Source organism: Manis javanica, chromosome 13 (genome assembly GCF_040802235.1).
Source record: "Manis javanica isolate MJ-LG chromosome 13, MJ_LKY, whole genome shotgun sequence".
NCBI lineage: Eukaryota > Metazoa > Chordata > Mammalia > Pholidota > Manidae > Manis > Manis javanica.
In genome coordinates, this window is record NC_133168.1 from 95,171,579 (window position 1) to 95,197,830 (window position 26,252).

Sequence of the window (26,252 nt, forward strand, 5' to 3'; positions counted from 1 at the left end):
AACCCCCTCCATCCTGACTCTGATGGCCCATCACCCAAAAGAAGCCACATAAATAGGCACTTCCTGCTTCCCATTATTGACGGAGGATAAGGTCTTTGGAGATTATAAATAGGATCCCATCACTTCCTGCTTCCCTTGCTAATGTAGGATAAGGTCTTTGGGGATCACAAATAGTATTACATGACTTCCTGCTTCCCATTGGGTACATACCATGCCTTGCAAGGCTATTCCAGGTCTGGTTCCTGCCTGTCTCCCTAACCTCACATCTACTACTGCTCTGCTCTAAAATACACTCACTTTATTGTCACCACATCCACCTCAGGGCCTTTGCACATGCTGTCAGCCCCAACCCAGGATGCTGTTATTCAGGTCAACTTCTAGAGTCCTCACTGAAATGTTGCCTGCCTGCCAAGGATTGGGCCTTTCCTCCCTATCAGGGATCTCTTTTACCTTCTTCAGTGTGCTCTGCCAGGTCTCTGGTATCTTGTTTATACATGTGTTAACTATTTTATTGTTCATCAGAACAGCTCTGTCCACCAGAACTTTCTGTCCTGATGCACCTGGTCTATTTCCTCACTGTCCAATGTGACAGCTGCTAGGCTCAAGGTGGCTACTGATCACCTCAAATGTGGCCACAGCAACTGAAAGACTGGATTTTTAATCTCACTAGTAAAAAATAAATGTAATTTTACCAGTAAAAAAAATGTAAGGTAATTTAAATGTAAATTAAAATTGACCCCACGTGGCCAGTGGCTACCACGCCAGATGGTGCAAATAAAAACTGTAAGCTGTGCAGGGGTAGAAAAATCTTATGGTGACTTACGCATTATCACACATTGTAGCGCTTACCACGGGCGCTTGCGCATACAAGGTACACAAATATTATTTAAGGAAGTGAGTCAGTGAAATGCAATTAAATTACAGTTTGAGGATCAGGCCCCCACCCCAAATCCTGCCCCTTCACACTGCTGCGAGAGATTTAATTGCTCGTTAGAAACTGATTCCAAAATCAAACTGGGCCTGCATCATACATTTCGAAGCAGATGGCCAGACCAACCTCCGATTTTGACGGTGAAATCGTGGGCAACCATGCAGTTCCGAGCGGCGAGGTCCCGGTGCACAAACTTCTTGGCGTTCAGGTAGGCCATGCCGTCGGCAATCTCCGCCGCCATCTGAATCATCTCTTGCAGGGTAGGAGGGGGGCGGCCGGGGTTATTCTGAAGTGGAAATGTGGGGTTGCGTTCAGCACCACTGGGGCCGAGGGCCAGAGCGGGGGGGTGGGGGAGCCCTGCTGGGGACCAAGGGGCAGCTCACCTCAGCCTCTGGCCGCAGGGAACGGAGATAACTCTTCAGATCCCCATGAGCCATCAGCTCCATCACCACCAGTGTCGGCTGGCCCTTGGACACCACCCCCAGAAGGCGGACCTGAAGGGTAAGCATGGGGGGTCTTGGGTGAGGGTCTGTGGGAAGCATTGGACTCCCTGAGGTCTCCCCAGTTGTGGCCAGCCCTTCTCCCTGGGGGGAGTGTAGCTCAAATGCCAAGGTCACCACCTTGCTGGAACGGGGGAGGTGGGGGAAGGAGGATGAACCCAAGACTCACAACCTTGGGGGGGTCAGGCAGCAGACAGACCCTCCCACATACAGCCGCGTTCCCGGGCACGTCCTACCGACCCTTGTCCCAGGCAACCCTCAGCCACCTCCGTGAGGTCTCCGAGCATAAGAGGCAAGCTCCTGCCTCCAAGCCTTTGCTGTAGCTGTTCCCTCTGCCGAGCCTCTGTTCCCCATGTCCCCACAGCTCAGTCCCTCCACCCTGGAGTCTTGGCTCAAATACACGCTCCCCACCCCTGAGTCCCCAGTCCCCTGACTCCGCTCTGCTTCTCCGACTTGCCAGAACATCACCTCCTGACGAGGGAGGTCCCCTAAAGTGCTGCCTGATTAACATACTGGGTTTAGAGCCGGCCACCGCCACAGAAAGAGTCTGTCCCTAACTCGCGGGGGCACAGGGGCACTACCCTGGGTTCAAGGGTGACAAGGAACGAGGAAGAGGGAGGGGACAGAGAATCCTGGGAAGTGATGGGGCAGCAGCTCAGGCGAGCCGGGAGCGAGTGGGATTGGAGAGGATACAGAGGGGGGCAGGGACGGGATGGGGCCCCCACCCAGTGCCCCCTGCTCTGTGCAGCAGGAGGTGGCGCTGGAACAAGGGCTGCAGCCTGAAGGGTGCATCTCTCTGCTTCCCAGCCAACGCGGGACTCACCACGTGGTGGCAGGTGAAGCCCTTCATGACCGAGGCCTCGTTGAGAAACTCGATCCTCTCCCGCAGGCTGGCGGACTCGTTGACGGTCTTGACGGCCACGCGGGTCTCCGCCTCGCCCTTGACGATGTCCCGGGCGTTGCCCTCGTACACCATGCCGAAGGAGCCCTGCCCCAGCTCCCGGAGGAGGGTGATCTTCTCCCGGGGCACCTCCCACTCGTCCGGCACGTACACAGAGCAGGGAAACACTACCTCTCACTTATCTACACAGCATCCTCGGCGGATCCCCTGTGGGGTTCCCCGCCGCCTGCCACCTGACCCCCTTTGCCAACATTCATTGAGTGACTTTTGTGAGCCAGGCTCTGGGCACAGAGGCAAGAACATCAGGACAGGCATGGGCCAGGCCAGCTGCACCCTCCCCGGTTCTGTCTGATCCAGAACTCGCTGCTGAATCACACTCCTTCCCACCCGTGCCTCTTCTCTGCAAAGTGCCCACGGGGTGCAGGACCTCCCCGGGAGTGGTACTCACCATCACTGGCACTGAGGTACTCGGGGTTTGAGGATGCATACAGCGGTCCCAGTGGCCCATCTGGCTGCCTGGAAGAGGAAAAGGGAGGCATTCCAGCTTGACAGTCACAGGGGACTCGGCAGGGCACCAGCAGGAGGCTACAAGCCTCACCAATACAAAAGGCAACCCTTATGGGCAGCATCCTCGTGATCCGGGGTACCATCTGGGGCACAGCTGCAGGACCCTGATGTTTTGAATACAAGCCCATCAGATGGCCACCTAAGCACACCCACAGGACCACTTGCCCCGTCATCTGTAATTTACGGTTGTCTGTGTAACCCCTAAAAGCCACTCACCCACTGCTGTTCTAGAACCTTCTCCTTCAGCTTGTGAGAAAAGACTCTGTTCGCTTTTCAGGAAATCAGCATGCACGTTGTTAATTACAGCTCTGTCTATGATCCTACTGTATCTATAATCAGCTCTTCTGGGGCTATTTACATTAGCTCGTGTATTTACAGTGCGGTATCCTATGTCGCCAACACTACGGAATGGTGACTGCATGTTTCTTCCTGACACTACGATCAGCGACCTTGTGTGTGTAGCTTCAAACCGGCCAAAGTAGGAGTATTTGCACCTCAGAACAGGCAGATGTCACAAACCAACACGGGTCGGTTTATTGTTCCGCTGTCTGTCCAGGCTTGGGAAAGTGAAGGCAAGAAGGTATGTAATGCAGATCAACCTTAAACGTGCATCGTCTCCACAGCTATGACATTGCAAATGGCATAAAACAAACTGAGATGTTCTTCTTCTCGCAGTTAAGAATTACTATCTGATTCAGTGAAGTCCCTCCTACGCTTGATGACCACGCAAAGCCTTATTTCACTTTTGTCTTACTCTTTACTGTAAACAAAATATCAGTAAACATTCACGTCGGAACTACACTGATTCATCAGTCGCAACCACAGGTTGACAAAAGACACCTTTGTATCTTGGGGGGGAAAAATCGATGAAAACCTTTGGCAAGAACCAACAGGCTAGAGAAATTTATGATAAAAACTAGCCTATATTGTATTACAATCATTATCTGTAAATTGCATGTCACACACATCCTTTATATCAGCAAAATATATAATAAACTTAGCCAGCACTCTCTTTATATCTAGGCAACCTTGTTTTTCTGGAGAGCTGGCTGTTAACCATTTACTGGGACATACCCCACTCACCTCTTCCTCAGGAACAGATAAATGCTTCCGATCACAACACTGAAGAGGAACACAAAGATGAGAGGACCGATGATGATTTTTGCAATGTTGGATGGGACATCTACTGAAATAAAATAAGAAAATAAAGGTTTCCCATCAGAATGTGTTCACATTCCGAATCACATCTACGTCTATCTATAGCCATGGGCCACACACACTCGTTGTTCCCGGATCTCTGCTCGTCTCCAGCAGGCCTGAAATGTTCCGTGGGGCTCAGGGTCAGGCTCAGAGGTCTGTATTCTGGAAGCACACCCCTGGCCCCCCAGACCACTGCCCACGACCAGCCGCCTCCCTTTCCCAGAGCAGGCAGCCCAGACCGTCAGCTAGGGCCCCACGCTCAGAAGGGCCTTGTTCCCAGTTGAATGCTTGAGAGTCTTAATTTTTAAACAAGGAGCCCGGCATTTCCAGTTTGCATGGGGCCTTGCAAATGAAACAGCCAATCAATCCCACAGAACCTCTGGCAGATGAAAAACTCACCAGGAGGTGCCCTGTGCGTGTGTGTGAGGGGGTTCTCCTCCCCAAAGCACCCTTTTTAAATGCACTAAAGAAATGTTACATAGCCTCTTATTTTCAAAATTCACATGCAAGACTGAGCTGTCTGCAAATGACAAACACACCCGTGAATTCAGACTCTTCCAAGCCAAGGATAAAAATGGCTTTTAAGAAATCAGGGAAGAAAGCTGGTTCTTTAGATTTTTAATATAAATAGCAGTTTCCTGGATACTCAGTAAAATGATGGGCACTGTATGAAGGGCTTGGTGTGACTAGTCTTATTTAACCATCACCTAATCCAAGACGGGGGGTACAATGGTTAACACCAGTTAATGGAGGGGGAAACAGGCTCAGAGGGGTGAGGGGTCTGCCTGATTCCCAGAGCGGATCCACCCAGCCCAGCAGTCCGAGTGAGTTTTTGACCACCGCCGCACGCTGCCTTTGGGGGCCAGCTCTGCCCTGGGGGCCCGTCTTCCTGCACCTCCCTGAATTAACAGCAAAGCGCCTTATTCCAGTCCTGGGGCTCCTGGCACACAGAAAGTCTCTGTCAATATTTAATGACTGAACAGAACATGAGAAATGGAAACCACTGGGTCCCATGTGGCTGTTTACTATGTAAAGAAGGTCCACCCCTTCTTCCCTTCTTCCCTTGGAGCTGGGAGTGGTCAGGACTCAGCCTGGGTCAGGGCAGATGCGAACAGCCACACAGCACGCCGCCCCAGTCTCTGCTTCCCAGACCCCCCGACCCAGCTCTCTCCTCAGAGCCCAGTGGCCAGCAGAACTAATAAGGGAGGCTTCCCGGATGTACAGTTTGAGAATTTCTTCTTGCTCAAGAATTGTGACACTTACTCTGAGTTACACAAGGACAAGGGTCAGTCCCTGAGTGAGGGCCTCTTTAGATTTTGCACCTTGGGTGTCTTGCCTGCCTCCCTGTTATATAATAAAGATTTTTTTTTTAAGTGATCTAATGTGTTAAACTTGAATTCTCCAGTCTTTCTGCAATTGTTCGTAAGGCTGGGCTGGATCTCCCTGAACATGTATCTTTCTTGGACATCTCTGACCATTTCCTTAGGATAAATTTCTAGAACCGGAACTGCAGGCTCACGCACTAAGAGCCTTTATAGAGGTTTTGATATGTATGACTAAATGACTGTTTTAGCACTCTCCGACCACGAAAAACAATGTCTGTGCTTTTGGAAGACAGTGAAGTGCTGTCAATAAAAAGCAGAAACAAACAAAAAACCCTTGCCAATTTGATATGTTACAAATTGCATGTTGTTTTAATTTGCTTTTTTTTTTTTCAGTGTGGGTTTGAGGGGTGGACCTTTTTTCTTATGTTTTCTTTTACATTCCTCTTTAAATTGGCCGTTTATGTTCTTTACTTATTCTTGTGTTCGGACATACCTCTTTACTCTCATATACACTCTCTGTTCATTTCGTTTTAAGGATATCAGCTCTTTGTCGACGATGTTGCAGAGATTTTTCCCACTGAGCTATTTTTCCTTAAGAGTTTTATTCTGTTATCGATGGGCACCCCTGGAACACACCTAAGGGACAAGCTGACCCTGCATGGAGGCTGGTCACCAGAAAACCACGAGCAATGGTTTGCTCAGTTGTGCCTAGGTAATGAAGCCCCAGTAAACATCGTGGATACTGAGGCTCAGAGGAGCTTCCTGGCTGGTGGACACGTTGATATGTCTGATTCCATAGGGGTACCCTCCTGCCCTTCTCCAATGCGTGTCTTCATTTGGGTGGTCCTGATCTATATCCTTTATAATATAATTATCATCATAATACAGCACTTTTCTGAGCTCTGTGAGCTAATACAGCAAATGACTGAATCTGAAAGGGTATTGCCAGGTGGTCAAAGTACAGGTGGCCTGGCGAACCGCAAAACTTGCAACTGGCGTCTGCAGTAAGGACAGACTGGTTGAGGTCCATGCTTTTGATCTTATGGGGTCCGTGCTCACTCTGGTGGGTAGTGTCAGAATGGTGGTAGGGTATGTATACCCAGTGGGGTCAGAACGTTCATCCCAGTGCTGACCCTGAGCAGATCCATCCCAAAAAGAATCACGACCCACTTTTCACACTCCCACAGTGCCCAGTATGTGAAAATACCACCAAGCAGAAGAGAGCCATGTTACCCCTCCACCCAAACTCCTGCCCCTCCTGGTCTAGAATGTCTCCTCGCCAGGTCATTTCTGTTTACTTGTTCAAGTGTCTAAGTTCCCACCCCATGTGGAACTAAATATTTTCTTTTGTCCCCACTTGTACATTCTACCAGGTCAGCCAGGAGGTCACCACCTCCAGGAAGCACTCCATGACCAGCTCAGCCTTCTCCACCTCTCCCTACCCTACTGGCCACAGTGTGCCCAGCTTGTCCAGTGGCAGGACTTATGGCCTGCACGTTGAGGGAAACACCCAGGGCTGAGTAGGTAAGTCCCAACACCCGCCCATGGGGGGAACACAGCCCATCTAAAAATAAAGATGGGGACACTAGTAACAGGAGCTATTATGTGCATCAGACATGCCCTGTGCCAGCTACTTGACATTCACAATGTCGCTGAAACCTCCCTTCACCTCGAGAGGTGGTCCTACTGTTCTCCCCATGGTCAGATGAAGACGTACAGGCTCAGAAAAGGCAAGCACAACACCCTGGTCACACAGCAGCAGCCAAACAACCCAGGGCTCAAGTCCAAGTCCAGCAGGGAGCCACCACACTACCCTAACCATCCTATGAAATGTTCTGCCGTGCCCAGCGCCACACACAGACCCAACAGTCAAAGCTGCCGTGCAGACTTACAATAGTCGGTCACATAGAAATAGGTGGCTTCCGTCCAGGAGCCGTTGCCCGCCAGGGAGGTGGCCCGGACGCGCACGCTGTAATTCCCTGGGGGCAGCCCTCGCAGCCTGCAGCCCCGCTCCAGAGCGAAATGCCTCCGGGACACGCAGAGGTGCAGCTCCTGGAAGACAAGGGGGTGAGACAGGGGAGGTGGGGAGGCTGTACATCTGGGAGCATCACCCCCGACCAGGACTGTCACAGACGGGATGGCTCAGGAAGTAAGGCACAGCCAGAGCGCAGCACGCAAGCGGCTTGGAGACTCACGGAATTTTAGAACCTTAGCTCTATGGATAAGGAGCCAGACACAGATGAGATCATGACAGATTACAGCCAACTCTTTCCAAACCACACGCTGAGTGTTCAACCTGCGTTATCCCATTTCATTCTTACGACAACCTGATCAGGAACTTGACCACATATTGGGCAAGGGCACGGAAGCTAAGGGCAGAGATTGGCAAACTTTTGCTGTGAAGGACCAGAAAGTAAATATTCTCAGCTTCGAGGGCCTGAACAGTCACTGTCGCAGGCTCAACTCTACCATTTTAACACGAAAGCAGCCAGAGACAGCTCTGAATCCGGAACACGAGCCAATGACAGGTGTGACTGTGTGTCCGTGAGACGCTGTGGACGCTGAAAGCTGAACTTCACATAAATGTACATGTGCCTCTTCTTTTGATATGTTTTTTCTTTCCAGCCACTTTAAGACGTGAAAGCAATTCTTAGCTCTCAGGTTCTACAAAAATGCGTACAAAAGCAGTTTGCTGACCCGATTGAGGACACAAAATGGTTTGCTGGAGATCTTACTGCTTTTGAGTGGCAGGGCCAGCCCTTGAACTCTGGACCATTTGGACCCAAAATTTCTTGAAACCCCTGGGGGACATTCTCATCAAGCCTCCAGAAAGTCCAAGAAGGACAGCAAAGAAGCGACCCCATCGCCAAAGTCGAATTTCAAATCAAATTTTGATCGAGTTTTATAGAATACTCTCTAGCCTTTGGTGGGAGGTCTTTTTATTTTTTTCTCTCTCTCATTTGCTAGTTTAAAAGCCAAAAGCACCTCTAGGTGCATGCATCACTTTCGCATTTCTCTTGCCTTGAACTTTGCATTAGAATCATTGGTCCCTTACCCCTTCCCCTCCCCGCTGGGAGACCCTGACCCCGGGGCACCACCCCGGCCCTAGAAAGAGCATCCATTTTTAATTTTCATGTGCCCTTATCTTTTGCTTCCGTATCTCTTGTGGTTTTGAGCTTTTTCTTTCTTGTGGGCACAAACTTGTATGTAATTGGCTTCTTCAGTGTTGATCAGGTTTCCTGCTTTCGCTCTTTGGTGTCTATGGGGAGAGATCCATCAGGGTCCGGAACCTTCTGTCACACTCCCTGCCTGGTCCCCACCGCCCAAGATGTCCAGGAAGCATGGCCACCACAGAAGGACGCGTTTCCCCTCTGACCTGGGTAGCAGCTTACCTTTGGTTTCTATACTTGCTTATTTGTCTCCTATTTGGTGACTCACCCAACTTGGAAGAAACTTTGGACTGGAGATCCCCACCCTTGCCACCAGCCCGATTTGTTTTCTTGCTGTTATTGTCACATGATAAGCCCCAGAGTTCTTACCACCTCTTTCTCTCCCCACCCAGATTTTCCAGTCCAGTTCTCTGCATGCGCTATTAGCTCAGAGGTGTGTGGGAAAGTTTTCAAACTTTGGACCCATGCTTGCAGGTTTCACGGTCTTATTTCCCTGTGGGCCTCACAAGCTAATAAGCGTACGCGTTTGTCTCTATTTCCGTGTTGATCCCTGGGGCGTGTATGCTTTACTTTTTTTTCCCTGTCTTTTATCAGAGATTTACGTAGATCCACACTCTTTTAAGAATGGTAAAAGAAATCAAATGAAATCAAATCCAAAGCTGTACCATGGGAAGAAAAGAGTCCTTAAATCTGTCCTGAAGAAAATATACCCAACAGTGTAAATGGTATAAAAAATAAAAAGTTTACACATTTTTTTTTTACTTTATCAAAGCGATGTGAAGTAATAAAGGTGGTGGAGATAATCCATCAGTCTTGCCTATGAAGAGGTTTTTTAAAAGATGACTATAACCTCTCACTCTCTCCTAATTTTCCCTCCATCTCTCTATTCTCCTAAAAGACAAATAGGGGCTGGTCTGTCTGACACCGGGTTGGGCGCAGGGGGAAAAGGCTGTGGTGGGGATTTGTGGAGGTGGGGGGATTCCTACCGGTGACCCTTGGGTTCCAGGAATGGGAGCCCAGCTGAAGGCAGGTGAGAGAACTGAGGGTCTGATCCACAGCAAGTAGGGTGACCAACTGTCCCAGGTTACCCAGGACCATGGGGTTCCTAGGTTGCAGGAACTTCAGTGATCAAACCTGGAAAATTCCAGGCAAATGGGGATGAGTTCAGTGGGGGCAGCAGGCATAAAATCAAGGAGCATCTTACAGTGGGAAACACATGCTGCTCCCTGCACAGAACCCATTTCTCCTGCTACCAACGACACCCCAAACTTCCTTTGGAACCCGGATCTCCCCCCTTGAATGGCTCCTGCCCTCGCCCTACCCTAGTTCCAGGGCCAACCCTAACTGCCTGAGGCCGAAGAGTCCCGTGGGTTTGGGAACGGGAACGCACACGGGATTCAGGCCCCAATGAGCCATCACCAAAATGCAAATCAAGACCCCAGTGAGATGCCACTTCACACCCACCACCACGGTTCCCATCAGAAAGATGAGCCAGAGCAAGTGTGGGGAGATGGGGACCTCCACAGGCTGCCAGTGGAAATGCAAAATAGTGCAGCTGCTTTGGGAAAGAGTTCAGCATTTCCTCAACCAGTGAAATGCAGAGTAAGACACGATCCAGGAATTCCACCCCTACGTATGTGCCCCAGAGAACTAAGAACGTACATCCATATCAAAGCCCATACACCAGCGTTCACAGCTGCATTATTCGTAATAGCCAAAAGGTGGAAGCCACCCAAAAGTGCACCGAAAGATGGATGGATAAACATGTGGTCCATCCGTATGGTGGAATATTATTCAGTCATAAAAAAGGAATGAGGTCCTCATGCTTGAAACCATAACGCCAAGGACAGAAGCCAATAACCAAAGGCTGCATATTGCACGACTCCTTTACTGGAAACTTCCAGAACATGTAAATCCACAAAGACGGAAAGCAGATGAGCCACTGCCAGGAGCTGGGGGAGGGGAGGCAGGAAGACTGCAGGAGGAAGGGGATGGTGGGGGGAGGGGGGAACGGGGTTTCTTTTTGGGGTGATAAAAGCATTCTGAAATTGTGGAGATGGTCACACCTCCCTGTGAATGTACCAAAACCACTGAATCGTACATTTTAAATGGGCGTTATTTTGTGGTATGTGAATGTATCTCAATAAAATCGTTATTTTCTTTTTTTAGCCCTCCTTTCTGCTTGTATGGCTCTCAAAGATGAGCATATTGACTCTCTGGCCATTTGCAGGAAATGACTTCTTCTCCTGAGCCCAGCAGTCCGGGTTTCGGTGTGCTGGGTGGACCATTGTAAAGGACTCAGCCAGGTGCCTGCAACAGGACAAGGGCTCAGTCAAAGGCAGGGTACAAACTGAGCGAGGTGATGTGACTTACCCGCCGGAAGTCACCCGGTAAAGGGGAGAATTATCCGCAATCAGGTTCAAGTGTCTCCTTTGGGGATGGAGTCCTTCCCACAATGGTTACAGGCATGGCTTAGAGCAGAAGCTGGCCAACTAGAGCCCCTGGGTTTTCCAGCCTGCTGCCTATTTTCGTAAGAAACATTCTATTGGCACACAACCACACCCACTGCTTTCTCGTTCCTCTTTTGAGCTACGACCACAGTTAAGTGTTTGCAACAGAGGCTGGCTGGCTGCAAAGCCAACGTGTTCACTACCTGGTTCTTTACAGAAAAAAAAGGTGCCGACCCCTGGATGAGAACATCAGATAGTCTTGGATTTGAATCCTGACTTTTTCCTTAAGGACCTTGGACACGACTTCAATTCTGGATGCCTCAGGAGCAATCTCACCGGAGTAGTCTGAGGATTTATTGCATTTCGTTGGTCCTGAGAGGCACATTGTTTTTCGCGTTTGGACATTTCTGAAATCGGAATACATCTCACAAGCCATCTTACAATTAGAACTGGCAGTGTCTTTGCTTTTTCAGTAGTCCATAAAAATAATGGGGCCTCTTATCATGTCTTAGATGTGATCAAATATGACAAATGAGATACTGTGTGTAACCTTGCGGAGCATGCTTGGGACACAGAGTGAGTCCTTGGGACAGCTGAGCTACTTTTTTATTCTTCTTAGATTCCGTATCTTGGGCGCCTCTGCATTCACCCATCACCTTGGGTTTCCAGTAGTGGGAAAGCCCCCAACACAAAAGGTACTTATTAAGGTCTTCAGGGATTTATTCCCAGACTCAGATAACCCTTTCAAAAGTGAAATGTCATGTCAGGAGGGACTCAAATGCAGGCAGCCAAGCTTCTGCTTACAGGGCAGAGCTCCAAAGCCATGTGGGAAACTGGGAAAAAAACATAGGCTTCTAGGTTGGCATTTCTGACCCAACCTTCTCCCTGGAATACTGTATATCAAAGGCTTTGAGCCCTAAGGGCGAAGGATCTGAGGAACGAAGCATCAGGACCAGAAGTTAAGAAGAGGAAGGAGGGACCAAAGACAGTCTCAAAGGCTCACGCCCAAGCCTTCAAGGACCTTACCTCATCGCCGTATCGTCGGTAACTCACTTCGTATAGCACGATCAGACCATTGGGCTCCTTCGGCTCCTGCCACATCAAGTGAACCACGTTGTTCTCAAAAATTTCGTGGGTCACGGGGCCAACAATGTCATCTGCCTTGGCTGTAAAAGGAGCAGTGGTTAGAGGCAGGGATGGGACCCCTGGACCAAATCCCACCTCCGCCACCAAGCAGCTAAGACACTTCAAGCTGGTTGCCTGACCTTCCCTGGGTTTCATTTCCCTCATCAGAGAAGGACCTATAAAACTTGTGGCATATAAACACCTGTGGGATCGTCTATGTATTTGTGTGTATCTACCTACCTACCTATGTCACATCCTGTTGGTCCCATTTCTCTGGAGAACCCTGACTAATAACACTAACAAGTACGACGTTCTTACTTTTACTTGACTTTCCTCATGGCTTGTATTTTCTAAAGTTTATATAGTGGCTGTGTATGACTCGTGTAATGAAAAACTATTAAGGCAAATACGGGTGGACCCCGAGGGCATTACACTAACTGAAGTCAGGCGGAGGAAGACAAACGCCGTATGATCTCACTTACAGGTGGAATCTAAAAAAAGCTGAACCCACAGACGCAGAGAGCAGAGGAGTGGATGCTGGTTGTAGGGGGAGAGGGGCAACAGTATAGATGGTGGTCAAAGGGTACCAACACCCACATACAAGGTGAATTCGTTCTGGGGAATCCAACGCACAGTGTGGTGACTGTACCTCACAATGCTGTATCACATGCCTGAACGTTGCTGAGAGTTAATCTTAGGTGTTCTCACCACACAAAAAAATGCTGACTTTGAGACGGGACAGGTGTTTGCTAACACTAGGGTGGAAATCGCACGGCAAGACATCAACGCATCAAATCAACATGAGGTGCATCGGAAACTTTCACAACGTGGTTACATGTTAATGGTATCTCAGCAGAGCTGGGAAAAGTTCAAAATGATACAGACAAGTAAGCTAAAGGACACATCTTTGCTGCCCCGAGGGCGGAGACCGTCTCCTGGTCGCCTGGGTCTCCCAGCCCCGTGGTGGGACAACCCACCTTCAGGCATGGTCCTGGCGCTCACGTAGGCGGCCACGCTGCACCTCTCCCCGGGGGAGTCCTGGTTGCAAGCCTGCAGCTCGATGCGGTAGCCTGTGAAATGGTGCAGCCCAGAGATGACCAGCGACTCCTTGTTCACCACTTTCTCAAAGGGCCTGTGCTCCTCCGGGGCCGTGGGCACGACTGTTGTCACATTCCCGACGTCTCCAAGGGCCCTGCGTTTCCGAGATGGCCTGTCACAACAGCAGGGCACACAAGGTCATGCAATCACCATCTTAAAAGAAAATATGACGCTGGAGAATCAAAAGCTTAGAATGAAAGACTGTGAGGGGTGCAAGAGGGCACACGGATTAAAATGCAAATTGCCAGAATTACAACCCAGAGAAGCTTCCAGACGCCCCTGGGAGCACAGTCAGTTTCAGGGCTCCGGGACTATCTGTAGGAGGCACACAGACATGGCCCTGGACATGCTTGCTGGATTTCAGGTTTTCATTTTGCAGATTAATAGCCAGGGTCAGATTAACACCCAGGGTCAGTGTTAAAAATAAAATGCCAAAAGCGTGGTAGAGTCGAGCTACAGACCAACATCATCAGGAGAAACACATCTTCTAATTCTTAGGACCGTTCAGGACGCCTGTCTGTTTAACTTGAATGATTGAATGTCGATTCTTGGTGGAAAAAAAACCAACCTTATCAGTCAGGTTGGTGAAGCTAACTCAAAACACCACCTGTGCGGTGGGCACACATTTTCCCCCTTAAAAAGATGTGTTAAGAAATAAAATTGGTGAGTATATACGTGTGTCAAAATTCGCCAAGCTGTACACTAAGATTTGTGCATCTGATTGTACAGACCTCAATAAAAGAGGGGAAAATAAATGTCCATCATTTATGCCACCCCCTCAAAAGAGAAAGAAATGTTGATAGCCTAAAAATTCATGAACACCTCAAAAGTATAAAGAAAACTTAAATTACTTGTCATATCACTATCTGCTGTTTCCTGGGGGGCCATTTTTTTCTGTATTTCTAAAATCTTTTCTAGAAATATTGTGTCTGGGATGTGTGGAACAAGCTAGTTTTATAATCCACTTTCTAGTATATCATGACTATATTAATTATGATCTCAGAAGCATTCTTCAAATACGTTCCTTGAAACATCATGTCTTCAGTAGGACAGAATTTACACTTTTTTCCTGTTTCTTTATGAGGGTTTTTCCCTCCTCATTACAAAAGTAGGAGAAGCTCATGGCAGAACACTTGGAAATCTAAATATTCTATTAAATGCATGAGCCGTAATTTACTGACCATCCTTCGCTTCTTGTTAACCCGGTAAGAGGAGTCACAATTTTTTTTTTCTGTTATAAATTCTGCTTTGAGCATTGCTGGACTGTCTTACCAGTTGCTGAAAGTAGATTCCTAGAAGAATCACCGCTAGGTTCTGCTCCTTAATGCATATGATTAAAGCGCTATCTGGAGCTTCGTGACGTGTGGTCTCGCCCATAACCCATTAAACTGCACCTCCAGAAAACCTCAGCCATGCTGAGGGTCAAAGGGACTTTTGGGGAGGATTTGTTCATTTGTTTGTTTTTCTGATTTTCAACCTGGGAGATTTAAAACCCAAAGGAAGGCATGGAGCTACTGCTTTACTTTGCACCTCTTTGCACGGCTGAGTGTGAAATCTTCCTTTATTGGGTGCTTGTGTTTCCTTCCCTATGGAATTGTCCATCCCTTTGCTATTTTCCCATGAATTTCTAGTTTTCTCCTCATCCCTACCCACCATTAGCTATTCAGTCACCAAGGCTATTAAACCTTTATCAACTGTATCATGTGTTTTACCCCGGTTTGCAGTCTGCCAGTGAGTTTTCTTTCAAATATTTTGAAACAGTCTTTCACGTGTATCTGTAAAACTTTTCTAGGTCGGCAAATTTTTACATTTTTTTCCCCTGACAGGTAATTCTTGATGGGGTCACTAAACTTTTATGGCACTTACAAAGGGATCTTTTCCCCGCCGTTGCCGGCGTTATCTACGGGTTTTTTTTGTGTATTTGTATTGCACTTCCTTTCCCGGACTCTATTCTAAGAGTTTCATGGTTGATTTTCTCGGGTTTTCAAAGCACAGACTGGGAAAAGCAACAGCGAACGAGTCCGTGAGAGCTAGAGAGTAAACACTTTGGTTTTTTAGGGACATGTGGCCTTTGTCACAACTACTTAACATTTAATGGCTTTTGGGAGGCCACTGTAGCTTCAAAGCAGCCATAAACAAAAAGTAAACAAACAGGAGGGGCTACATGTCCATAAAACGTTGCTGACCAAAACAGGCAGCCCCCAAAACGGTCTGGAAGCGCATGATCCTGACAAATCGTGGGAGTGTCAGCAGCAGCCTGACGCTAGGTCACAACACCTAGTCACGCCCATAGCGCCATCGCACCACGCGGGCCTGTCTGCCATCTCACAGCCTCACGAAAAGGAATGTGAGTCCAGCACCGTAAGATATTTTGAGGGCAAAAGAGAGACCACGTCCACATCACTTTTATTACAGCGTATTGTTATAACTGTTTTATTTCCTTAATGTTATGTCTTTGTGCCTGATTTAGAAATTAAACTTTATCATAGGGTTGTGTGGCTAGGAAAATATATAAAATGCAGAGGGCTTGGTTATTATCTGTGGTTTCAGACATCCCACTGGGGGTCTTAAAACAGATCCTCCGTGAACAAGGGGAGGGGGGCTACTGTACCCCAGGATTCTATCCAAGCAGGCCGCAGAGTGGTCCATAAAGACCCTCAGGGCCAACCACCCACTGACTTTCCCACTCCTATAAACAGTCTCACACTAGATGAGTGGTTCTCAGCCAGGGCTGGAGACTCTGCCCCCTGCCCTGCTACTGGGGGGGGTGAGGGGGACGTACGGCATGTCTGGAGATATTTTTGTTTGTCACTACTTGAGGGACATCGTGTGGGTGGAGCCCAGAGGTGCTGCTCGCCACGCCGCGGTGCACAGGGCAACGTCTGGCCCCGCATGTCAACACCTCTGACGCTGAGCAGCCCTGGTCTGGACCAAGCCCTCAAATTTCTAAGCCTTTTTTTTCTACAATATTCCAAACGGCCACTAGAGGTCAGATCGGGGCCGCACATATGCCTGAAAATACACAGCAGACAGTCAAGTCCCCTGCATGGGCGCAACGGGTAATGTCATGTACAGCACGGTGGTCTAGTTAATAACACTGCACATTTGAAAGTCGCTAAGAGACTAGATCCCCAAAGTTCCCATCACAAGAAAAAGAAATTGCTATGTGGTGCCCAGATGTTCATTAGACGGTGGCAATCATTTTGCAACATACACAGCTATCGAATCATTTCATGGTACTCCTGAAACGAATATACTGTTTCATGTTGATTATACCTCAATAAAAAGAAATTAATTGAGAAAAAAAAACCTCCCCCACAGAAGCCTGACCTGCCTTTCCAGTCTTGCCTCCTTCTCCTCCCAGGAGCCCCTGGACTGGCCTTTCCCCATAGTGCCTCTGTCTGTCCTGGCCGAATAAAAAGGTAAAATGGACAAACCCCCTTTTTATTCTTAAAGGGAAGCCCAATGGTCCTCAGTGGAACTCAGGGACGCGGTGGTACACTTTTGTTCACACCTGCTGTCCCATGCTTGACACCCAAATAAAAATGTTCTGCTTCCAGTCCCCCCACCCCACCTGCTCGCTCCATGTGGCTAAAACTCTGGGTGTTGGGCTCGGCTCCGCACACACGCTAGATGTTGCATGGAGGGAAATGTGTGGCATCTAGCAGGTGCCTGGCAAGTACAATCTTGATTCCATTTTTAATTAGACTGTGTTAGTTATGATTTTTCCCCACATTCACGCCCAGATCCCATTTCAGGATGAAGGCATTTAACGTGTGAATCTGTGAAGCCTCCAGTACCCGCACAGAAGCCCAGGACATGCAACAAGCCACGGAAAGCCCCTGGAGTCTTGAAGGCACAGGACATGCTCCCTGACCCGCCTGGCCCACAGGGACCGCCAGGGGCCACACAGAAGTCCCACAGATTGCCATACCTAGTGTCCTCAGCACCAGGGCCTGAAGAGGATTTTCTGTGAAAACAAAATCAGCCACTTTGAGGACAGACGGCACTTCTTCAGGCAGACCACTTGCTTCTGACAGCCTGGAAGCCACACTTGGTCCAAAGGCAGCCTGCCCTTGACCATGGACCACTTTTTCCCATCACCTGAACCACACCTTCTCCAGCAGGTGTGGAGAACACAGCAAGCGGGGGGTAAAATCAGGGAACACATTCGCCAGGGACCTGGTCCTTCGATGTGAACTTGACCACATTTAAACATCACACCTGACTCAGGTGTTTCCCGGAGTCCAACAGCGCTTTTTTTGCTTTTAACAGGTAAACGAGTAACTACCTCAACGCCTGGGCTGTACCACTGAATGCTCTTTGGGACTCAGGGGAGGGGGGCAAAGGCCAGAAAGAAAGAGAAAAAAAAAGAAGAAAAGAGAATTTACATATTGATGATTCCTGGGAAAGGTCAGCTCGGATGGGGAGCAACGGTGGGTGTTTGAAGAGACCCATCTCAGAATCTTGTTTTATTTCAATGTCAACCTCTTAGGATTTTGATCCCCTCTGGAAATGGCCAATTGCATCAGACGTTTCTGGGTAGCCGTCTGCTGAGTTTTTTAAGGGAGATGACTCAAAGCCCACACCACACACACACACACACACACACACACACACACACACAGGCTGTGCAAACCAGAGAGTAGCCTCGCCAGCTCCAAAATGCGGGCTTTGGACCCGTGGAAGGGGGAGAGCTCCTGCTTCAGCGGGTGACCATAAACATGCACAAGCTAAAATGATGCAGACAGTGCCCCTGGCATCGAGTGGGCAGAAGCCAGAGATGATGGGCAAACCCTCCAATGTACAGGGTGACCCCCACAGCACAAAGAGGGATCTAGCTCCAAATGTTGGTAGGGTCCAGGTTGAGAGGCCCTGGATGACTCCTGTGCTGTTATAATCCTAAAAGATGGGAACCATTATTACCTCCATTTTACAGATAAGTAAACTGAGGAGGCATGGAGAGAGGTTATAATAACCTACGACCCACAAAAGCTTGCCCTTTAGCTATGTGTTCTTGCTTTGCAAGAAAGATAAAGAGGGAAGACACAGGATCATTTTTACCACAAACCTTCCCGGTAGATCAGATGCCCACCAGCCAATCCCCTCACTCACTAGAGGAAACTCAACGTATTTAAACAAGAGAAGCCTCCAGGTTTTGAAGATGCTGTGGAAAGTTCCAGAAGGATGAGAAAGTTACACAGATTTTAAAAAAAGAGAGACTGTACTGATCTGGATGCTCAGTGGTAAATCAAGCATGGGGCTGGGCAGGCATTGCTCAGGATTTGCTGGCAAATTGAATGGAGTTGGTTTCAAAACTCAGATGGAATCCAGTGGATGGGACAAAGAGTTTGGGAGATGTAGGAAAGCAAAGGTGAAATTATTTAAACATTCCCTCCTTCTGGGGTGATTCTGTGTTTCTTCCTGGGAAGGTTCCTGCTGAAATCGCAGTATCTCTCCATCCAGCCACCAGCCCTCTGGTGCCCACTTCATCTTGTTCCCTAGGTAACAACCCCAACAGCAAGCCAATGAAAACTGCTCACCTGGGGACAAAAACCACATTGTGCAGGTAATCCTCAAAGGTCTTCCTGAACGAGGATTCCTCCAGCTCCTTGAGGATCTGGGAGTCCGTCTTCGGGCAGGAGCAACATTCCCCGGCAGCCTCTTCGTAGTCACTCTGATTGTGCTTCTGGGACCCCTCAGACTCAAACGGTGGGGACCAGGTCCGGGAGGGCAGCTTCAACCCTAGAGATGGGCAGAGCAGGTGGTTCAAATCGCCCCCACCCCACATACGCACGTAGAGCTAAGGGGGCCTGTGCAGAAGAGCTGGGGGCACGGGACAGAGCTCGGGGCCAGGGTCTGCGTTCAAGTTCTGCTGAGAAAAATAAAACCTCTCGGGAGAGGTCCTGTCTGTGTCAACTGAGATGGGGCAGGTCAGTGTGTCCCCAAAACCGTCAGACACCGTGACCCCATGGGGCTGGAGACCGTAAGGAAACCTCGTGGAATCTACATGCTAGCGGGCCACTGAACCCAATGAAGTGACAAACACATCTGCCATAGGTTAGATGGCAGGGTGAAAAGATGGGGCACTTGGGATGCTATTTTCCTGGAGGTGGTCTCAGAGAAACTGAGCCCTCAGTTAAGGAAAGGAATGAGCCTTCCACACACCTTGGTATAAAGCATGGAGCAAGCGCAGACGCCCTAAGGTAAGAATTTCCTTGGTACATATCAAAAGACAGTAAGGACCGGACGTAGCTAGAAGGCGCTCAGAGGAGGTGGGATCAGAAGGACTGAGGGGGTCGAATACAGCTAAATGAATGAATGAATGAATCAACCAAATACATGAATATAAAGTGACAGAGAGCAGAGAATTCCACATGAAATTCTAGGGGTTCCAACTTACAGACACAATGGTTTTACTGAACAATGAAATGAAAGAACCTACGGCACATTCAGGAATCTGGAAGTCAGATCAGAGAAGCAGTTCTCACCCGTAAGGGGATTCTGCACTGCGCAGGCCCCAGGACATTGGGATCCTGCACTGCTGAAGGCCTCAGGACATTGGGCAAGGTCTGGAGGCATTTGGGTTGTCAGGACTGTTGTGGGGTAGAGGAGGCTACCAGCATCTATCTACCTGGTGGTGGCCAGGAATGGGGTCACACCCTACAAAGCACAGGACCACCCCCACCACAAAGAGTACTCCAGCCCCTATGTCAACCACACCGAGGTAGACAGAGAAACCCTGGGCTAAAGACAGGGCAGGAGATCAGAGAAAGTTTTCAAATAGGCACAGCAAAAGGAATTTAAAAAAAAAAGCTTCTCAAAGGAACAGCCTTAAAAACACAAAGCTGTTTTCAAAGTACCACGGCTGGCCGTGTCTTGACCCCTGACGTCCAATCCCTGGGCACCGGCCACTCAGCTGTGTGAGCACAGATGCACTTCTGGTACGGCCTCTAGGGCGGACACAGCCTGCAGGCGAATCTCAGCTTCTTTCCTGCCGCCAGCCCTCTGGTGCTGGTGTTTGTGGAGATGCAGCACTTTTTTTCTCTCGCCTTGAATGGGTCTGGGAGGCAATGACTGTCAGTCCTTTCCTGTGAATGGTGAGTATCCACTCGGAAGCTCAAGTATTTATATAGCTTTGAAAGCCAGCGAGTGACTGTTACAAATGCTTGTGACATTTACGAATAGACATAAATTAACTTGTCTGGGTAGCTGTCAGAGGACCTAGGGAAGACGTGGTGGGTGGAAGAAAAACATGGGGTTTCCTCTGCAAGAGACGGTCCAGCAGCTTCCTGGAGGCAAGGAGACTCGGGACTGAGCAATGGACGGAGCATCTTGCTCCCGTTAGCTTTGCTAGCATCCACCACGTGCCACTTGATGCACTGTGGTCTTTCTGTAGCTTCAGAGTAAAAGCACTATGGGGTCCAGGACGGTCACATCCAAGGAGACAGGAAGTATAATGGGGGGAGGGATGGGACGGAGTGTTTCACTTTGGGAAGATGGAAAGTTCTGGAGATGGAGGGTGGGGGTGGTTGCGACAATGCAAATGTGCTTCATGTCATTCAGCTGTGCACTTGAAATGTTAGGATGGTAAATGTTATTTTATAGCAATTAAAAAAAACGTACAGTGGATAACGTGTACTGTATAATTGAAATTTGCTAAGAAAGAGCTTAAATGTTCTCAAAAAAAAAAAAAAGATAAATATGGGAGATGATGGATGTGTTCCTTAACTAGGTAGCAGGAATCCTGGCCCGACATAAGCACGTATCAAATCCCGTGCCCTCCCCCAGCCGCTGGTCCCACCATCCACTTTCTGTCTCTATGAATGTGACTCCCCTAGGGGCCTCCTAGAAGTGGGATCAGACAGATCTGTGATCATTACAAATAAAGCCAAGTTTAAATAACCACGTTGTAATGACAGATTTAGACTTCCAAAATAAAATGCGTGGCTCTTTAAAAAAAAAAAATGCAAAGTGCTGACTGCTGCTTCTGGTGGCAGTGGTTTCGGTTACTCGAAGGCCGGGCCAGTGGCTCGCAGCTGAGCTGATGACTGCTTGCTCCTGAGTTATATAAAGCACCCGAGGAGATAAATCACGTTTGCAACCCTCGGCTCAGGTGGGCAGTGAGGTCACAAGCGTGCATATAGCCCATGATCTTAGAGCTGGGACAACTCCCGGAGATTATCTGGCCTCCCGCCCCTTCTCCCAATAAGGAGGCAGCGGGTGACAAGCTCGGTGACTTGTCCAAAGCCCTATGGCAGGTCACAGGTCCAGCCAAGAGCAGATGGCAGCCTCCCCGCCTCAGTCACGGCTTGCCAGCCGCCCCTGAGCCTTGGCTTCCAAGGTCAAGGGCTGAGGATAGCCCTAGTTCAAAAAAAGAAAATAAATAATGTTTCTCCAGTTTGATGGGGTTTTGTAAAGATCCAGTTTTACATTTTAAACTAATATATACAAACCAGTTGGAGGCCTAAAATATTTTTCCATTTTTCTGCAGACGGAGGGAAGCCCATTCAGTAAACAAGATTAAATACTGGGGCTGGGGCTGGTGGTGGGGGACACGTCATTAGTATAAATTTTTAATGGAAGTCACAGGAGAGAACAGGTATCCTCTTTGCTGTCTCTGATCTTTAAAATTTAAGGGTCTGAATTTAGGACTGAAATTCTTCCCTGACTTTATCGATCACCTCTCGACACACTCAGTTGTGTTCCTAGCTCAACCCAGTGGTCTTCAGTGGGTTAACACAGCAGTTGCCCCACCAGGGGAAGTTAGAAGAGGAGAAAATTCCAGAGAGAAATGGTGCCAAAACATGGGAAACACGTGGTTTCAACACCAGTCTTCAGGGTGTCATCACGTCGCGATGTTTAGAAACCATGCACGCACGTTTTTGTACGAGGTGAAACGCAGTGTGCGTGCACGCATGTACTTGTACACACCCTGGGAACACAGTGTTGGGATGAGACGCTTCCCTGGAAGAAGAACAAGGTGAATCAGATGCTCCCACACACCTGCCCACACTCACCTTTGAGGCAATAATCCAGCTCGTACAGCTCACTGTCTTCTGCCTGCCTCTCCCAGAAAACCAGGTAGTGCGTGATGTTGCCATTGGGATCCGAGGGAGGCTTCCACTTGAGAATAATCTGGGACGAGGAATTTGAAACCGAAATTGGATCCAGGGGAACAGAAGGATCTACAAAGGAGACAGGAAACCGGTCCGCAGTGAGGAGGAGATCGCAAGCCTGAGAGTGGACACCCCGGCCAGAGAAACCGTGAGGATGTTCCCTGCAGGGTTATTTAACATCAGAGAAAACTGGAGACGGGTGGAATGCTCACCCAGCAAGGGCACAGGTTCCCAAATTATGGTCCATTTGTGCCACAGATTATGTAGCCATTCATTCATGCAACAAACATTTATGGAATTCCAACTACGTGCCCAACTCTCTGCGTTCTGGGGGCTATAAAGACGCTGGAGAAGGGCAGGATGGTGGGAAGAGACAAATAGGCTCACATTGTCTGGTTGACATTCACCCTAAATCAAACCCAGGTGCAGGGCAGAGGTCAGGAGTCGGATGCCAACTCAATCACGTGACCAAGCTGGCACCTCGGCTAACATCTTCTCAGAACGCATCACCTCTGGGCTGCACAAGACCTTCTCCTCCAGGATGAAGGCAGCTCAAGTTCTTGGTGAGGGGTGGGGATGGGGGTCTCAAGGCAGAGGACACAGGGTGTACAAAGACCAGGAAGCTGGAAGTTTCTGGAAACTTCCAGCCCTTCTGCTATTGCTGGAGCATACAAGAGACAGAGCATTAGCCCGATATGCTGGCTGGTTCATAAAGTTTGGACGCTGTCCTACAGGACGGGGTTCCCAACCTTGGCACTCCTGACATTTGGGGCTGGGGAGACCATCCTGTGCATTGCAGTATGTCAAGCAGCACCCCTGGTCTTCACCCACTAGATGCCAGGTCCCCACCTCTGCAGTCATGACAACCAAAAGTGTCTTCATGGTGGGGTTGTGGGGGCAGAATCAACCCCCTTCAAAAATGGGGGACAGGGGCACAGAGATGAAACAAAAATGGCAAATTGAACACTGTTGAAGCCAGGAGATGGTTCGTGGGGCTCAAGCTTCTTTCTGCTTTTGTGGGTATTTAAATTTTTTCCATCATGGGAAGAAGAAACACACATATAGATACCCCTCAGGTGGCTTGTCACTCCTGCCTTATCTTTGGAAACCATACACTCAGCCCCCCGGCTCTTTCAGAAGCCGATTACCAAGCAAAACAGCATCTCATTCGACATCGCTGGGTCTGCCTATTAAAGGCAAGACGTCCGATTCATGCGCAAATTCATCTGTGCAAGAAATACTTACTGGTGGCATCTGTCTGGACGTAGATGATGTCGCTCTTGGCCCCGTAGGTACGGCGTTCATCGGAGAAGGTGACCAAGGTCTTCACAAAGATGGCGTACTGTGTCCACGGCTTGAGACCCCTCATCAGCCATCCAGGGTGGTTCTGAGACTTGGGGTCATTGGACCTCTGAGGTGGGTCAATGTCTACCACCGTCCAGCTGTTGGAGCCACACGCATCCTGCCCGTCAAACTCCGTCACATTCTGATAAGGACTTCCAAGACAGAAGAGGGAAAGACGTTGCCATTTTGTGCCTATCGCTCCGAGCACCACAGAGACACGGCCAGGGGAAGTTACACCCCCGGTAGGTAGGGCTGCATCCTGTTTACCAACAATCGTACAGGCAGCTCCCAAAGAGAGAGGGACTGCTTCCCTTGTGTCCCCATTTCCCCATAATGAAGATGATGATGACACCAGCTATGCCATGAGTTACTAATAAGATTATATGAGAGAACATGTCTGACGTCTCAGCACACAGCCTGACACAGAATGAGAGACGGAATTATTATTAATATTAACGCGATCACCACATTCATGATCTGCCTTTAAAATGTCGGCATGGTTATATCCTGAAAATAACTAGGTGACATTGAACGGGGACAGAGTTTCAGTTTGGGATGATGAAAACATTCTGGATGTGGCTGGTGGTGAGGGTCGCACAGCGATGTGAATGTACTTAATGCCACTGAACTGATGACGGAAACACAGTTAAAATGGCCAAATCTGTGTTATGGGGGTTTTAAACACAATCTTTTAAATGTTGGGAAAAAATAGAGAATAGGTAAAAAAATAAATATATTTTTTTAAAACCTATGTGGACCGAGCGACTTTCGGTTGAGGGCGTCTGGTGAGATGTACGTAGAAGAGACAAATTGGACTATTGCTACAGGAAAGTGGCCGACCTGGGCCTCCAAAAGAAACCTGTCTGTTTCAATTTCTGGCTCTTGACAATGCGAGATAGTGACTTTCAAACACCATCAACTGGGAAGTTCATAAAAAGGAAAACTGGTTATTTATCCCCCGAGGAGGACGGACATAGGAGCCTCAGACGGGCTCAGTTCCTGCGCTCACACCTCTTCATCCTCCTACTTACGCCTCTTTGTAGAAAAGCATGAATCCGAGGAGGTCTCGGAAGTCGGGGGGCCAATACGGCTCCCATTTCAGCAAGATCTTGTCAGCAGATGATCGGATGGAAGAAAATTTAAGTAATTCATTTTCACCTAGAAGAGTTAAAAGAAAAATAACCCAGGATCAGTAGTTTGTTTCCACCCAGAGCAGGAGATCCTACATTTCTAACAGTGGCCACGAGAAGGAAAACATCAGTCTGACGTTCCCTGGATGGGTCTCGTTCCCCACATGCCTCTTCCCAGGTTCCATGGCAAGACCTGGTCATGCAAGTCGACTCCTACGCAATCCGAATACTTGGTCAGATGCTCGACTGAGTAACAGCCGTCAGCACCAGTGCCAGGACAACTGGTCAGTAGTCCTTGGGAAAAGGGATTTTCAACAGTAATGTTCGTCCTGATGCAATTTCATCGTGTAATTGGACTTTCAAGCCTGACATATCAGATATTAACTCCAGTGCAAATGAATTTAGAGTGTGCAGATCATTATATTTTGGAGAGACAATGCCTTGGCAATGCGACACTTGGAGAGAGCAATTCCCTCTGCTTGGAATGCAAGCCTCCCCTTAAAGCTCTCTGCTCTCCGCCCTCTGCTAAACGACTACAGCTTGGACTACATTCTGTCCTAAGGAACCAGTTCCACACAAGGATATCAGGGCACTCAATGCTCAGATATCCCTTCAAGGGAGCACAGCTGGCTGATGGTCAGCAGATGTACTAACTGCTTGACCTGCTGTAGCATTCAAGCCAAGGTCATATAAAAGGGGGAGTCATTCATTCATTTGCTCAGTGCTTATGTGGCAGCTTCCGAGGTCAGGCATTGTATTTGAGGCAATAAGCAGAGCTCAGAATTTCTGAAAGCCTATCACGCATATAGTTGTGGCAGCTCATTGAGGGGCAGGGACATGCCCCCGGTGGGCCAGTGTGGTGGGCAAGGGGGAGGGCAGCCACGTTATCTGGCCCACGGGCTTGGCAGGACCAGGGCCTCACCACTTACAGGATGCCTGGTCCCCATTGGTCTTCAGGGCGATGTCGTTCCTCTCCTGGCGTCCTTTGGTTCCTGAAACTCCCTCCATCTTGTGAATTTCTGACAAGCAGAGTTTGGGGTTATAGTGGAAGAAGAGCTTCCCCCGAGTGATTGTGAGGTTGTGTTTGCTCCAGTCCCATAGTTGTCTTAAGTTCTGGTTGTCCAAGGCATAGAAAGAGTAATTCCTATGGAAACACACACATATCTAGTCATTCATCAGGGCCATGGCTGGAGTTGATCTTGTTCAGCGCTGTATACCTCCAGTCCTGACCACCTGCTTGCCACATACTCGTGACATGTTGAAGGGGAGCTGAGAGGGAAAGGGGAAATTAAGGATGTCTTCGTGGCCAGTTAGGTAATCTGAGCTCGGTCTTGTGGGTGAGGAGGGTAGACGGTGATGGACTAATATGGGTTTGGCAGAGCATAAAGATGG

General features: G+C 48.8%; 1 protein-coding gene across 4 annotated transcripts in view; it reads right to left on the reverse strand.

The window, feature by feature from the left end:
* Positions 1-26,252, reverse strand: part of INSR (insulin receptor) — a 104,030-nt gene that overhangs the window by 8,455 nt on the left and 69,323 nt on the right. Inside the window, exons 6-19 of one of the 4 annotated variants that reach the window (XM_073220416.1) lie at positions 25,790-26,004; positions 24,762-24,888; positions 23,632-23,882; positions 22,288-22,455; positions 18,811-19,012; positions 17,202-17,237; positions 13,147-13,379; positions 12,071-12,210; positions 7,317-7,476; positions 3,983-4,082; positions 2,781-2,848; positions 2,255-2,499; positions 1,315-1,425; positions 1,058-1,217 (exon numbers count right to left, since the gene is read on the reverse strand). In XM_073220416.1, coding sequence (XP_073076517.1) covers positions 1,058-1,217; positions 1,315-1,425; positions 2,255-2,499; positions 2,781-2,848; positions 3,983-4,082; positions 7,317-7,476; positions 12,071-12,210; positions 13,147-13,379; positions 17,202-17,237; positions 18,811-19,012; positions 22,288-22,455; positions 23,632-23,882; positions 24,762-24,888; positions 25,790-26,004 — 2,216 coding nt within the window. Of the gene's footprint in view, positions 1-1,057; positions 1,218-1,314; positions 1,426-2,254; positions 2,500-2,780; positions 2,849-3,982; positions 4,086-7,316; positions 7,477-12,070; positions 12,211-13,146; positions 13,380-17,201; positions 17,238-18,810; positions 19,013-22,287; positions 22,456-23,631; positions 23,883-24,761; positions 24,889-25,789; positions 26,005-26,252 lie in introns of all 4 variants that reach the window. The other 3 variants (XM_037018390.2, XM_073220417.1, XM_037018391.2) reach the window with 3 other exon arrangements.